Source organism: Leopardus geoffroyi, chromosome A1 (genome assembly GCF_018350155.1).
Source record: "Leopardus geoffroyi isolate Oge1 chromosome A1, O.geoffroyi_Oge1_pat1.0, whole genome shotgun sequence".
Lineage (NCBI taxonomy): Eukaryota > Metazoa > Chordata > Mammalia > Carnivora > Felidae > Leopardus > Leopardus geoffroyi.
In genome coordinates, this window is record NC_059326.1 from 22113854 (window position 1) to 22130185 (window position 16332).

The following is a 16332-nucleotide window of genomic DNA, read 5'->3' on the forward strand; positions in this document are numbered from 1 at the left end:
CCCACCATGTACCTGTGCTAGAGGAATTCTACCCCACCTTATTTTATTTTTCTATTATTGGATATGCAAGTTATTTCAAGTTTTTCCCCCCTTGGAATTTGAAGTTGGCTGCTACTAACAGGACTCCCTCCTGATGCCTCTGTCTTTGGAGTACCACTAATGCACAATGAATGGAAACCTTCCCACGCAGCATGTATCTGCACAGCGCTCTGTCTGCTGCTGTGCAGACCTGTAGCCATGAGAGCACACAGTCCCCACGCTCAAGCCTGCCCACTGTTGTTACAGGCGGATCCAGTGTCTGCGCAGTCCTTTCTAACCGGGGTCAGCTCTGAAAATCACTGATACTCTGAGGAGGTTAGGGAAGCGGGTGTCCGAAAACTAGGGACCCTAAAGAATGCCGTGGGACTACCTTATTCTTCTGGGGCCCCCGGATACAGGAACTCATTTGAATTTTGACCTCAGACAGACCAGGAATGAATTGCTGTGGAGGGGTTTCCCATTTTAAAATTCCAGTTCCAGAACAGCACTGAATGTTCTACTGGGGAAAAAAAAGTACAGCTTTCCACTGATAGGCTCAGCAGTCACTCAAGATATGATGATAAGTAATGAAATGAAATCAACAGCTAGTCTCATTGTTCTTGAACTTGAAAATTACAGTGCAAAATGCTTTAAATATTTTACTTGGTATTAAAATAGAAATAGGTGAGTTTTGCCATTGCTGCTACCTTCCTGTTCTCTGTGAATTTATGTTGTGGATCTTCTATATGCTTTTAGGTAGTTTTAATTAAATGTGTATTAAAGTATAAGAACTTATTTTGGAAAACTTTAAAATTCTTGTTATGTTTTTAATTAAATTCTACATTCTATCTAGACAGGGTATTTAGCCTGTAAGCGTATAAAAGGGATTAGGTGAGGCTTGTTTTCTTTCAACATTAAGGTGAATTAAGGATATAATTTAGGTGTGAGTTGAAGACAGTCAAATGTTCCTTTATGCTTTTGTTCAGTTTTCTGAGAGCTATGCCTGTCATAAGACCAGTCTGCTTGTCTTCAGCTTTGAAAGCGGGCATTGTGCTACTTAGTCACCGCAGTCCTTGCACAGCACCTCACAGCCCATCAACCGGGGGCAGGCGGATCCTGGGATGGCACAGTTAAGTGTCATTCTTGTGCTTCTCAGCAGTCTAGGCACCTCCATTTTAAACGTGGTTAAGGAAAAAAAACTAAAGGTTGACATTCCTGAAAATCTTTTAAGTTAACTAATGAGATACACTTTTAAGACATTCAGAATTCTTAAAAAAAAAAAAAAAAAGCTATCGGGGGCACCTGGGTGGCTCAGTCGGTTAAGCATCTGACTTTGGCTCAGGTCATGATCTTACAGTTTGTGGGTTCGAGCCCCATGTCGGGTTCTGTGCTGATGGCTCAGAGCCTGGAGCCTGCTTCAGATTCTGTGTCTCCCTCTCTCTGCCCCTACCCCACTCTCACTCTCTCTCTCAAAAATAAATAAGCATTAAAAAAAAAATATATATATATATATATAGCTATTAACAATATTTCAAAAAGATCATTATACACTTTATTTGGATTTTATTATATCATAATCACAGGGTAGCCATGGCCTGAAGAAATATACTGTAGACCCCCTCACATAGGTGCCATCTGTTTCACTAAATTATTCCTATCATAAATCTAACAATGATATGAATTAAAACACTTTATTGTTTTTAACATGAAACACATTTGTATTTCACATCTTAAACTAAGAATGGAAATAATTTTGTGATATAAAGAAAATATTCTTCAGAAACTTTTATGTTTCAAGTGACTGGACTTACATAATTCTTAGAAGGAAATACCAGGTTTGTAAAATTTATTAGCTATAATAATTTTATTTCACTTAACTGTTCTTTTTCTAGGATTTACTAACGAGACATAAAGTGTTGGTTGCAGACTTCTTAGAACAAAATTATGACACTGTAAGTAGAAGTCCTTTTTAAGATTTTACCTTTTTCTCTCTTCTCCCCTCTCTCTCCTTCTTAGATCTATGGATACTGGCTCCTATTTGTGATCCACAACAGACACCAACCATGGTCCACCATGCGCCCAATTTGTCCATTTACCTGGAAGCCAGGTCATCAGAAAACTGTGGAAAATTGAGGGCTTTCTTATTTTTCACACCTCTTGCTGTTGTATCAGCTCCAAAAAAAGACTGGTACCTGCTCACTTTGATCGTGATTTAAGAGCATCCATGTTGCCCTTATGAGGCAGTAGGTAGGGGCACCTGGGTGGTTCAGTCAGTTGAGCATCTGATTTCAGCTCAGGTCATGATCTCACGGTTTGTGAGTTTGAGCCCCACATTGGGCTCGCCACTGTCAGCACAGAGCCCACTTCAGATCCTCTGTCCCACCTCTCTGTCCTCCCCTGCTCATGTTCTCTCTCAAAAATAAACAAACACTTAAAAAAAGAAGAGGCAGTAGGTAACCATAAATGGAAGAGCACTCCACCCTCACTAAAAAATAAATCATTTTACCTGCTTGATAATTAGTTTTACTTACTAGTAGAAATACCAGTTCCCTTCTCAAATGGTGAATCCAGCCCATCCTTTTGAGATTCAGCTGAAACATGACTTTTCTAGGAAGCTTTCCCTAATCCCACCTGTCCACATGCATGCATGCACAATTCCCCCGCCCCCACTGTTCACATTGTGTTATTATGGAGTGTCTGTACCTTCCTGGCTGGTTCCTGAGCTCCCTGAGAAGCAGGAACCCTATCTGTCAAACACAGGGTTCAGAGCCTGCTTGCCTGGCTTCAAGACCCAGTTCTGCCTCTTATTAATTGTGTTACTTTGGGTAAGGTAATTTGGGTAATTTTGCACCTACTGCAAAATGAAGATATTAATAATACCTACCTCACTGGGTTGTTTGTAGGAATTTGTAAAGATTTGGAAAAATTTTTTTAGGATAATACCATATTAATCCCTCAGTATTAATTTTTGTCATTATTACTTGTATCCCTAATACCTAACTCAATGCCGTACAATGGTGGTGTTCAATGAGTATTGGATAAATAGATATATCCAAGAACAGCTATGCTTTTGCTAAATACATAAGCAAGAGAAACAGCATGATTAAAGTGAACATGGCACAAACCTAAAAGAGAAATTGTAAATCTTGATCTAGTGTTGGTTCAGATGCTCTAGACCAGTGATGTCCCACTGAAATAAAAGCCACTGTATAATTTAAAAATTTGTAGTTAGCTACACAAATAGGTAAAAGGAAACACATGACTCTGAAGATACAGAATACCCTCCCTGTCACTTTCCTATAGCTTCACACATCCAAATCACAGAAATTCAACTATGTCTCTTTTATTCATATATTGTTTACATACTTCCTTTGAGATTAAGAATTAGCAGGGGCGCCTGGGTGGCTTAGTCGGCTAAGTGCCCAATTTTGGCTCAGGTCATGATCTCATGGTCAGTGGGTTGGAGCCCTTCTGTCAGCTCTGGGCTGTCAGCTCAGAGCCTGGAGCCTGCCTCAGATTCTGTGTCTCTCTCTGTGCCCCTCCCCCACTCATTCCCCCCCCACCAAATAAACATTAAAAAAAATAATTAGCAATGTAATCATGAAGTCAAAATTGATTTTCATATCCTAAAATTATCAAGAAAATATTTGTGGGATCAACTGGAGTACTTAGATCTAAATGCAAAACATGAAGGGAGAATAATTTTTATTGCCAGCAGTATCCAAAAGCTTCTAGACCAAAAGAAAATGGCATATTTTTAAACTAAGGAAATGAGCTATTATTATAGTTTGGTTGATCAGAAACTGCAGATGCTAGATGGAATGTTAGAGACTCATTAGATGTACCTTATAATAAGTGAAAACAAGAGAGCTAAGATAGTTTATTACAAAACCCGTGATATCAGCTACTGATCTTTTCTATAGAATGAGTGATGTAAATGTGTTGAGTAACACTGCTTTGCATTCAGGACATAGTACATAACAATTTGGGAGACTGTAAACTCATTCTCCTTGATCCCTTATTTACCTAATTTTTTTCTTTGTATCTATAGTCACTTCTTGTGTAATTTGGTAGCTTCACAGACACTGAGGCTGCTGCACCAACCTGAACACCAGCTCTGAGAGCTCATGCCCCCTCAGATATTTCATACCTCTTGAGTTTCATATTTTTTTGGCAGTAAACCATGAGATGGGAGCACACTGATATATGACTCTAAAATAATGAAACTGGCATCTTGGGGAATGTCATACCTTATACATGTGTTTGAAGTTTCTGGTTACATGTGATTTCACTCATATGTGGAATTTACAAAACAAAGGGAATGAGAAAAGAAAGAAAAATAGAGAGAGACAAACCAAGAAACATACTCTTAATTGTAGAGAACAAACTGATGGTTACCAGAGGGGAGTTAGGTGGGGAAATCGGGGAAATTGGAGTTGGGGATTAAGGAGGGCACCTGTCCTTACGAGCACCGAGTGATGTGTGGAAGTGTTGAATCACTATATTGTACACGTGAAACTAATATAACACTGTATGTTAACTAAATTGAAATTAAAATTTTTAAAAACTTACCACAAAGTTTGATAAATTTAATGTCCCACAAAATCCTCTTCAGTTTCATGACAGAATAAATTAAACTTACTGTTTAGTACAAACAATAAGCCCTTCATATAAAAGAGTCTAATTATTATGACTTTAATGTGAACTAGATGCTTTCCTTTTAATATTTATTTATTTTTGCGAGAGAGAGACAGAGGAGAGAGAGGAGGGGCAGAGAGACGGCAGGGGCAGCGGGGGGGGGGGGGTGGAGTGGGGGGGGTGGGGTCAGAGGACTGGAAGCAGGCCCTGTGCTGACAGCAGAGAGCCTGATACGGGACTCAGACTCAGGAACCGTGAGATCATGATTTGAGCGGAAGTCGAACACTTAGCTGACTGAGCCACCCAGGTACCCCCCAATGTTTTTACTTTCCACTTTCTTAATTCCCAGTTGGTAATTATCATCTGTGTGCACTGCTTGCCCTCACTGCACACGTGCACACACACCTCACCCTCAACCCTCTGAGGACCAGGACTGTTTTCCACCCTCCTCAGCCCCTGGACTCTCCTGCTTCAGTTCTCTGTTGGGCTCACTCCTCCCACCTCGGTGGTCCCTGAAGCATGTCCTTTCCTGGTGGGAGGTTGACGCTGAGCTTCCCCCACCTGTGGCACTCTATGTGAAACTAAAGGGCCCAGTAGTGGAGAGTAGTTGACAGGCACACTGGGAAACGGGGGCCTCAAACACCAGCATCCTCCAGCTTCTGGGGACAGGGAAGTCCTCCAGAGAGGCCAGCTGGGATGAGATTAGCATGGCCATTGTGCAGCAAAAGTTGCCCCGTTTCTCTATGTGTCCGCTATGAACTTGACACTTTCTTTATGGGGTACCAAGTGGAGCTCTAAGTATATTTAATCTTTTCCTAAATTATTCATGCACTAGTAGCTACCAGCAAGGCTACCTGAACAAATGACATGAAATGTGTTATTTTGCTACCCACTTAATAGATGAATTAGTAGATCTTTTATTCAAAAGGGTTTATTTGAGAGGACTCAAATACTCCATTTTTCTACTCAATTTTTAATTTTCAGAACTAAAGTAGTGAAGTACATCTGTTGTTTCACTTGACCTCCGTATCCCGCTGTGTCTTTATGTGTAAAGGATGGTGAACTGGGAACCTCTAGGTGGACAGTGTGATCAGCATGGCATTCAGCACATTGATGCAGAGCACAGCAGCTGGGCTGTGCTGGCCTAGTGGGCTGGGAATTTACTTTTGAAGCAAGAGAGTAATAAGCAAACCTAAAGCAGAGGAACCACTGCTGGTGTTACACTCTAATATTTGTTTTCTTTTCATTAGATTTTTGAAGACTATGAGAAATTGCTTCAGTCTGAGAATTATGTGACTAAGAGACAATCTTTAAAGGTAATATCAAATTGCTTAAGTTAGTCTGTGTTGGTTGATGTCTTGTTAGTAATGATGGCCTCTTAGTGGACAAGTACATATGGGAAAAATTAAAGTGTCCCCCCCCCCTTTATTTTTGTAACTTGAAAAGTATGCTTCATGTTATGACTGTACTTTGTAGCAAAACAATGTTGAGTCCTGCCTCGACTACTTTTTGGAAGTAATAACATAAAAATAGTAAGTGCATGATAAAGTAGAATTTCGTATATTTCAGCTCAGAAAGAAAGTCAAACCTAAGTTAACTTAAATAAAACCACAGTTCTCTCCTAAGGGGGTATTTTCTAGAGATGAAAAGAAATCACTCTTAGCTTGAAACTAAGATCTGTGTTTATAAGGAAGAAACAGCAAAGTTCTCCTGTAGTTCTCTCTCTCTTTTTTTTTTTAATGTTTATTTATTTTTTTTGAGAGAGAGAAACGGAGTGTGAGCTGGGGAGGGGCAGAGAGAGAGGGAGACACAGAATCTGAAGCAGGCTTCAGGTGCTGAGCTGTCAGCACAGAGCCCAACGCAGGGCTTGAACTCACAAACCCAGGGCTTGAACTCACAAACCGTGAGATCAAGATCTGAGCCAAAGTCCGACGCTTAACCACTTAATTGACTGAGCCACGTGGACACCACTTCTGCAGTTCTCTTTCAGTGTATCTTGAAACAGAAACCAAAATGGGGCGCCTGGGTGGCTCAGTCGGTTGAGCAACTGACTTCGGCTCAGGTCATGATCTCACGGTCTGTGAGTTCAAGCCCCGCGTCAGGCTATGTGCCTTCAGCTCAGAGCCTGGAGCCCGCTTCAGATTCTGTGTCTCCCTCTCTCTCTGCCCCTCCCCCACTCATGCTCTGTCTCTCTGTGTCTCCGAAATAATAAACATTAAAAAAAAAAAAAAAAAAGAGAGAAACCAAAATGACCGTATTTTTCTTATACATCTATATAATGTAGACTTCGTAGGGTATTTTTCAGAGAAGGGGGGAAGAAAAGGTGACATTGACAAAATATAACACATCAAAGGCAAGATTAAAGTTTCCCTCTAAGTTTATGACATTACTGGAGAAATTCTGAATATATTTTCAATTGAGAGGGAAGACAACTTTCTACTATGAAATGGTGCTTATAGAACTGAAACGTTATGGGGCTCCTGGGAAGCACTTACCCCCAGATTTGTAACATAGTTTTCTAAAGATTTTTTTTTAACTGCATTGCATTATTGGGTTCCATTCTCTGAGCATTCTTGTTAGTGTTTTACTACAGGTCATTTTTAGAGGTACCTCCACCATTTAACATGTTCAAACTGTATTTCCAACAAAGATGCTGAAATATGAAACATGCTTATTCTTTAAGAGTTAAAAGAATAATCTTTAATAAAGTGGCTGTAATAAACAGATATGTGAGAAGACTACATGATCAAGAACACAAAACTGTGCTTTTCTAAAAATTGCCAGTATTACACCAAAACAGACTCTGGAAAGAGGTCAAAAGATGATATCGCTAGCTGGAAAAGAAAGTAAAGTCAATGCTCAATTATCTGCAAATAGCTTTAGTTGGATGAATTATTGGGGGTGATGAGAGGGGTAAAAGGGCACTCCGTTTGGCCAGCAAATATTTATGTGCTCCTATTCCTGACATTACGGTGACAGCCAAGAACAAAATGAAGTCGCATCTCAATGGACCTTACATTCTGCCAAGGAGAACAGACAATTGATAAATAAACAAGATAAATATGAAATTTTCAGGTGATTTTAGAACAGTTATGCAGGGCAAAAGGGCAGGAAGTGATGACTGAAGGGATAAAAGTGTGTGTGTGTGTGTGTGTGTGTAAACAGTGGCATTTACTATTGGAGAGTATATCACCTATGAAATACCTGTGCAAGTTTGCTTTCCCTCATGAGGCAGGAAGCCCAGCAGAGTACGGCCGCCACGTAGTCGGTGAGTGGCCTTCCCTCCTTCAGTGAAACAGTGCCTGGAAGCAGCCATTTGGCCAGGAGGAGGTGGGGCTGCCCCTGTGGGAGTAGAACATGAGTTAGAGCTGTGTCCCTACCCTTCAGATCTCACTCAGATATTCCAAAGAATGTTTTTGGCAGATAATAATTGGCTGGTTTTGTCAAGCAGTTTGTATGATTTTGGGGCTTACTAAATATCACCTGTATTATGTTTACATGTTGGGATGACATTAATAGAACAATGTGTTTATTTCTAAATATTGAATACAGTTTTAACTAAAGTGATGACATAAGCCCATTTTGTATCACATTTTTGTCAGTTCATTTTACCCATGATTTTGCCTTAGCTGTGACCTGCCTTCCCCTATATTTGCTCCCTTGCTGCTCCAATGGTACCCATTGATGGAGGGGTCAGTGAGCTATTTTCAGCCAGTCATTCAGCACCTTTTTATTGAGTTTCCCCTTGCATGGAAACCCGTACAAGCTGATCTGTGTAGAAAATATACCATGGTTTCACTGCTCTTTTTCTGGAGCCTGGACTGTTGAGATGGAGCTTCCGACAAAGGCAGTGACATTATGCCATGCTCTCCCAAGTCCAGAAAGCTTGTTAAAAGCAGCTGAAGATAAGGCTGCATCCTGTTGGCATACCTGTGTAGTACCTAAAGAATAGAATTCCCTATTTGCTAAGGCTCCACAACGACAGCCAAAACAGAGGAGCTGCTGCTCTGTATTATAAGAGATCATCGCCCTCGGAGGGAAGTAGAAATTGAATAGGAAACAGAGACAACAGTGCTCTAAGGGGCCAGCATGTAAGAAATAGCTCATACATTTTCCAAATCCTTCCTCTTTTTAGTGAGAATCTATGAGACCCTGAACCAAAGTAGCGACATTGGTATGAACTAAGGTGATGGGACTAAAGTGGGATCCAGAAAGGTGAGGGTCATAGACTTTAGAGTTTATCTTTTTGCCATTTTCAACAGTGACAGGAATTCATGATAGAAATTTTTCTGTGATCGACGATCTCTAGAGCCTTAGGTGAAGTTATAAAGTAACAGTTGTTCATCCAAACATCTGGGCCTTCTTCCTGTTTTTTCTGTCATGCTACCTTATCATCTCCTACCAATGGGCCCATTGCCCTCATTCTGTTCTCAAGCCCCACCTTGTCCTGTCCCCTTGTTAATAGACATAAAGTGGTTAGAGCAGAGCCTAGCTCATGTTAAGAAGTAGGTATTTGTTCAATAAAATAAAAATAAATTTTATAAGTAAATATTCCTCTCCTGTCCTCAGTGCTCAATCTCTAGAAGGTGGTCTATTCTAAATAAATAATTGAGATTAGGGTATGAATTAGACTGATACCCTAGCAGGATGCATTTGCATTTGAAAACAGAAGCAGTGGATATGTGATTGGTACAATCTGTAATACAAATCTGGTGGGTAGCACAGGGGAGTGAGAAGGTTCATTCTTCACTGCTGTCTACTGCTCCCCCTCCCCCCCTCCACTGTTCTGCCCCCTTCTCACATGGCTCTGAGGCTAGACACCTCTACTCTATTTCCAGCGACACAGGCAAGGAGCAACCGAGTTTGTATCTGGTATTGAAACTTTCCCTTTTCCACTTGATTGTGCTTCCTACTTATTCACAGATGCCCCAGCCCATGCAGAAGGCCTCTTTCCTGTTCTTTATTAATCCAGCCAGATGTACTACATTGGCTGCTACTCTTGCCTGAAATCTTTTATAGTGGAGTATCTCATAAATATTTTGTTTACAGTCTGATAAAACTGAGCACTGGTTGGACACCAAACAAACCAAAACAAAACAAAATGAAAACTAGTAAAAGACATATAAAGCAGGGTGCCTGGGTGGCTCACTTGGTTAAATGTCTGACTCTTGATTCCGGCTCAGGTCATGATCTCACAGTTGTGAGTTTGAGCCCTGCATTGGGCTCTGCCCTAAGTGTGGAGCCTGCTTAAATTCTCTCTCTTCTTGCTGCACACGTAGAAAACTGATTTGAGGATTAACACAACAATCTGCACAACCTGAACCACAGAACTCAGCAGGTACGCAGCGCAGAGAGGTGAACTAAGGGAGAGAGAAGCCGCAGAGGGCAGGGAGGTGTTTTTGCTTGTGGAGAGAGGACGGAGACGGGATGGGGGTGGGGTGGGGGGTATTATGGAAAAAGCACTCTCCCCCAAAAGCAGTTGGAAAAAAAGTGGGAAAATGGAAACGGCCACAGGGACTGAACTAAAAAGGGAGAAAGGAGAGGGTTTAAATTCCATTAAGACTCTCTAAACAGGGGGGAGCGCAGACTCTGAAATTCTGCAGCTCAATACCTGGCAGTGCTGTGGTGAGAAGGGCGAATCCTCAGGAGCAGAGTGAAGTCAGGGGTCTTCGGGCCACACGGGGAAAGGTGGTTCCCCTGCTGGGGAGGCTGTGTGGCCACCCGGTCCCAGCAGACCCCAGAGGACAAACATTCGCTACTCCAGGAACAAGGTCATTAAAGGTGAAGCCTGGTGCCAGAGGTGTGTTGTGATTTTCCATAATCCCTGAAACGCTGCTGCTACACTATTTCGTGAACTTTTTCTGGGGCGGGCTGGCACCTGGCCACAGTCTCGGGGCACCAGCAGCAGCACAATTCCGCGAAAAGTTCCTGGGTGCAGCCGGCACCCAGCCATTGCTCTGTGAGATCCTCCCCCCAGAGGGTCTGAGCCGGTTAAAAGCCGCAGTCCCTCAGAAGTGAGGAGTCGGGAAGCACAGCTGATCTGAGATAAAACTCAGGAGGGAGGTGCCGCCTGGCAGCCTGAAGGCTTGGTCACAGACAGTGTAAAAGCAGGGAGTGCTCCAGCTTCTGGAGACAAAGGACAGGTGCGCGATTGCTGGTCGGGTAGAGCAGAGTTCCGATTTGGAGATTCGGTTCCCGCGTGACGCCATTTTTGCCACTCCCGCGCATGGGCTTACGCACCTACAGGCACCACAACACTCCACACCAGGAAGCTAAGCAGCGCCATCTAGTGGAGAATGGAGCCGTTACACTAAGCCCCATCCAACTGGGCCAACCTCGCTCTTCAGAAACACAAGTCTCTCCACCTGCTTAGATTATGGACTATAAAGTGCTTCATAGTTTGATTGCTAGGGTAAAATGAAGTAATTTGAATCCCATTTCAGTCTGTTCGCTGGCCCATCTATAAAATTTTCTTTTTTTCCTTTTTCTTTTTCATTTCTTTTCTTTTTCTTGAATAAAGAGAAAAATATTTTTATTTTCAATTTTTATTAAAAATATTTTTCTTTAAAATTTGTTTGTATTATATTTTATATTTTTTTGTAAATTTTTCAAATTCTACTTTACTTCCATCATTTCATTTTATTCTATTTCAGTGTATTCATTTTTTCAGATTTTCAAATGTTTTCCTTTTTTGCTTTTTCCCTTTTTTCTCTAATCTGTCAAGCTCCTTTCAACAACCAGATAAAAACACACCTAGGATCAAACATCATTTATTGGAGTTGGGTGTGTGTGTTGTTTTTAATTTTTTAATTTTAATTTTTTTTGCCTTATTAATTCCTTTTCTTCCTTCAAAATGACAAAACAAAGGAATTCACCCCAAAAGAAAGAGCAGGAAGAAACAACAGCCAGAGACTTAATCAAGAGAGATACAAGCAAGATGTCTGAACCAGAATTTAGAATCACGATAATAAGAATACTAGCTGGGGTTGAAAATAGATTAGAATCCCTTTCTATGAAGATAAAAGAAGTAAAAGCTAGTCAGGATGAAATAAAAAATGCTATAACTGAGTTATAGCAATCTCGAATGGATGCCACAGTGGCAAAAATGGATGAGGCAGAGCAGCCAATCAGTGATATAGAGAACAAACTTATGGAGAATAATGAAGGAGAAAAAAAGAGGGAGATTAAGTCAAAGAGCACAATTTAAGAATGAGAGGTTTCAGTGACTCATTAAAAGGAACAACATCAGAATCATAGGGGTCCTAGAAGATGAAGAGAGAGAAAAAGGGGTAAAGGGTTATGTGAGCAAATCATAGTGGAAAACTTTCCTAACCTGGAGAAAAACACAGACATCAAAATCCAGGAAGCACAGAGGACTCCCATAAGATTCAACAGAAACTGACCATCAATAAGACATATCATAGTCAAATTCACAAATTACTCAGGCAAGGAAAGAATCATGAAAGCAGCAAGGGAAAAAAAGTTCTTAACTTACAAGGGAATACAGATCAGGTTTGCAGCAGAAACTTGGCAGGCCAGAAAGGAGTGGCAGGATATAGTCAATGTGCTGAATTGGAAAAATATGCAGCCAAGAATTCTTTATGCAGCAAGGCTGTCATTTAAAATAGAAGGAGAGATTAAAAGTTTCCCAGACAAAAATTAAAGGAGTTCATGCCCACTAAACCAACGCTGCAAGAGATTTCAAGGGGGACTCTCTGAGGTGAGAAAAGATAAATAAATAAATAAATAAATAAATAAATAAATAAATAAATACCAAAAGCAACAAATTTTAGAAAGGACCAGAGAACACCACCAGAAACTCCAACTCTACAAGAAACATAATTGCAATAAACTCATATCTTTCAGTACTCACTCTAAACGTCAATGGACTAAATACTCCCATCAAAAGACATACGGTAACAGAATGGATAAAAAAACAAGAGCCATCAATATGCTGGAGACCCTCTTTAGACCTAAAGACGCCTTTATATTGAAATTAAGGGGGTGGGGTACCATCTATCATGCTAATGGTCGACAAAAGAAAGCCAGAGTAGCCATACTTATATCAGACAATCTAGACTTACAAATAAAGGCTGTGACAAAAGATGAAGAAGGGCATTATATCATATTAAGGGGTCTATCCACCAAGAAGACCTAATAATTGTAAACATTTATGCTCCAAATGTGGGAAAACCCAAATATATAAGTCAATCACAAATACAAAGAAACTTATTGATAATAATACCGTAATAGTAGGGGACTTCAAAACCCCGCTGACAGCAATGGACAGATCATCTAAATCAGAAAATCAACAAGAAAACAATGGCTTTGAATGATACACTGGACCAGATAGACTTGACAGATATATTCAGAACATTTCATCCTAAAGCAGAATATGCATTCTTCTCCAGTGCACATGGAACATCGTTCAGAATAGATCACATACGGGGACACAAATCAGCCCTCAAGTGGTACAAAAAGATTGAGATTATAACGTGCATATTTTCAAACCACAATGCTATGAAACTCAAAATCAACCACAAGAAAAAATTTGGAAAGGTAACAAATACTTGGAGACTAAAGAACATCCTCCAAATACTTGGAGACTAAAGAATTAATGGGCTAACCAAGAAGTTAAGGAAGAAATTAAAAAGTACATGGAAACCAGTGAAAATCATAACACCACAGCCTCAAACCTCTGCGATGCAGGTTCCCATAAGAGGGAAGTAGATAGCAATCCAGACCTTCCTAAAGAAGGAAGAAAGGTCTCAGATACACAACCTAACCTTACACCTTAAAGAGCTGGAAAAAGAAGAGCAAATAAAACCCGAAACCAGCAGAGGACAGGAAATAATAAAGATTAGAGCAGAAATCAATGCCATCGAAACCAAAATACAGTAGAGCAGATCAATGAAACCAGAAGCTGGTTCTTTGAACGAATTAACAAAACTGATAAACCACTAGCCAGTTTGACCAAAAAGAAAAAGGAAAGGACCCAAATATATAAAATCAAGAATGAAAGAGGAGAGATCACAACCAACACAGCAAAATAAAAATAATAATAAGAGAATATTATGAGCAATTATATGCCAATAAAATGGGCAATCTGGAAGAAATGGACAAATTCCTAGAAACATATACACTACCAAAACTGAAACAGGAAGAAACAGAGAATTTGAACAGACCCATAACCAGTAAAGAAATCGAATTAGGAATCAAAAATCTCCCAAAAAAAAAAACAAGAGTCCAGGGCCAGATGGCTTTCCAGGGGAATTCTACCAAACATTTAAGGAAGAGTTAACACGTACTCTCTTGAAGCTGTCCCAAAGAATAGAAATGGAAGGAAAACTTCCAAACTCTTTCTATGAAGCCAGCATGACCTTGATTCCAAAACCAGACAAAGACCCCACTAAAAAGGAGAACTATAGACCAATTTCCCTGATGAACATGTATGCAAAAATCCTCAAGAAAATATTAGCCAACCGGATCCAACAATACATTAAAATTTTTTTTCACCATGACCAAGCGGGATTTATACCTGGGATGCAGGGCTGGTTCAATATCCGCAAAACAATCAATGTGATTCATCGCATCAGTAAAAAAAGGACAAGAACCATATGATCCTCTCAATAGATGCAGAGAAAGCATTTGACAAAATACAGCATCCTTTCTTGATAAAAACCCTCAAGAAAGTAGGGAGAGAAGGATCATACCTCGAGATCATAAAAGCCATATATGAAAGACCCAATGCTAATATCATCCTCAATGGGGAAAAACTGGGAGCTTTCCCCCTAAGGTCAGGAACAAGACCTGACCACCCTCTGACCGTGGGGATGTCCACTCTCACCACTTTTATTCAACATAGTGTTGGAAGTCTTAGCCTCTGCAATCAGACAACACAAAGAAATAAAAGGCATCCACATCGGCCAGGAAGAGGTCAAACTTTCACTCTTTGCAGATGACATGATACTCTATATGGAAAACCCAAAAGATTCCATGCTGATCCATGAATTCAGCAAAGTGGCAGGATATAAAATCAATGCACAGAAATCGGTTGCATTCCTATACACCAACAATGAAGCAACAGAAAGAGAAATCAAGGAATCGATCCCATGTACAATTGCACCAAAACCCATAAAATACCTAGGAATAAATCTAACCAAAGAGGTGAAAAGTCTATACACTGAAAACTATAGAAAGCTTATGAAAGAAATTGAAGAAGACACAAAAACATGGAAAAATTTTCCATGCTCCTGGATAGGAAGAACAAATATTGTTAAAATGTAGCTACTACGCAAAGCAATCTACATATTGAATGCAATCCCTATCAAAAAAACACCAGCATTCTTCACAGAGCTAGAACAAACAATCCTAAAATTTGTATGGAACCAGAAAAGACCCTGAATAGCCAAAGCAATCTTGAAAAAGAAAACCAAAGCAGGAGGCATGACAATCCTCCTGAAGCAAGGATTGCCTCTTGAAGCAAGACTTCAAGCTGTATTACAAGGCTGTAATCATCAAGTCAGTATGGTATTGGCACAAACGCAGACACACAGATCAATGGAACAGAATAGAGAACTGAGAAATGGACCCACAAACGTATGGCTATCTAATCTTTGACAAAGCAGGAAAGAATATCCAATGGAATAAAGACAGTCTCTTCAGTAAGTGGTGCTGGGAAAACTGGACAGCAACATGCAGAAAAATGAACCTGGACCACTTTCTTACACCATACCCCAAAACACACTCAACATGGATGAAAGACCTAAATGTAAGACAGGAAGCCATCAAAATCCTCCAGGAGAAAGCAGGCAAACACCTCTTTGACCTTGGCCTCAGCAACTTCTTACTTAATGCATCTCCGGAGGCAAGGGAAACAAAAGCAAAAATGAACTATTGGGACCTCATCAAAATAAAAAGCTTCTGCACAGGGAAGGAAACAATCAGCAAAACTAAAAGGCAACCGATGGAATGGGAGAAGATATTTGTAAACGACATATCAGGTAAAGGGTTAGTATCCAAAATCTCTAAAGAACGTATCAAACTCAACACTCAAAAAACAAATAATCCAGTGAAGAAATGGGCAAAAGACATGAAGAGACACTTCTCCAAAGTAGACATCCAAATGGCCAACCAACACATGAAAAAAATGTTCAATGTCACTCATCATCAGGGAAATACAAATCAAACCACAATGAGATACCACCTGACACCTGTCAGAATGGCTAACATTAACAACTCAGGCAACAACAGATGTTGGCAAGGATGTGGAGAAAGAGGATCTCTTTTGCACTGCTAGTAGGAGTGCAAACTGGTGCAGCCGCTCTGGAGAACAGTACGGAGGTTCCTCAAAAAATTAAAAAATAGAATGACCCTACAACCCAGCAATTGCACTACTAGGTATTTATCCAAGGGATATAGGTATGCTGTTTCAAAGGGACACATGCACCCCAATGTTTATAGCAGCGCTATCAACAATAGCCAAAGTATGGAAAGAGGCCTAATGTCCATCGGTGGATGAATGGATAAAGAAGATGGGGTATATATACAATGGAGTATTACTCAGTGATCAAAAAGAATGAAATCCTGCCATTTGCAACTACGTGGATTGAACTAGAGGGTATTATGCTAAGCGAAATTAGTCAGAGAAAGGCAAATATCATATGACTTCACTCA

At 40.4% G+C, this 16332-nt stretch overlaps 1 protein-coding gene across 14 annotated transcripts in view; it reads left to right on the forward strand.

Annotated features, from left to right (window-relative positions):
• CAB39L (calcium binding protein 39 like) overlaps positions 1 to 16332 on the forward strand; it is a 131630-nt gene that overhangs the window by 93148 nt on the left and 22150 nt on the right. For 13 of the 14 annotated variants that reach the window (XM_045475611.1, XM_045475597.1, XM_045475693.1 and 10 more), the window contains 2 exons: positions 1911 to 1970; positions 5907 to 5972. In XM_045475611.1, the coding sequence (XP_045331567.1) occupies positions 1911 to 1970; positions 5907 to 5972 (126 nt within the window). The remainder of the gene's footprint in view (positions 1 to 1910; positions 1971 to 5906; positions 5973 to 16332) is intronic. The other variant, XM_045475684.1, reaches the window with a different exon arrangement.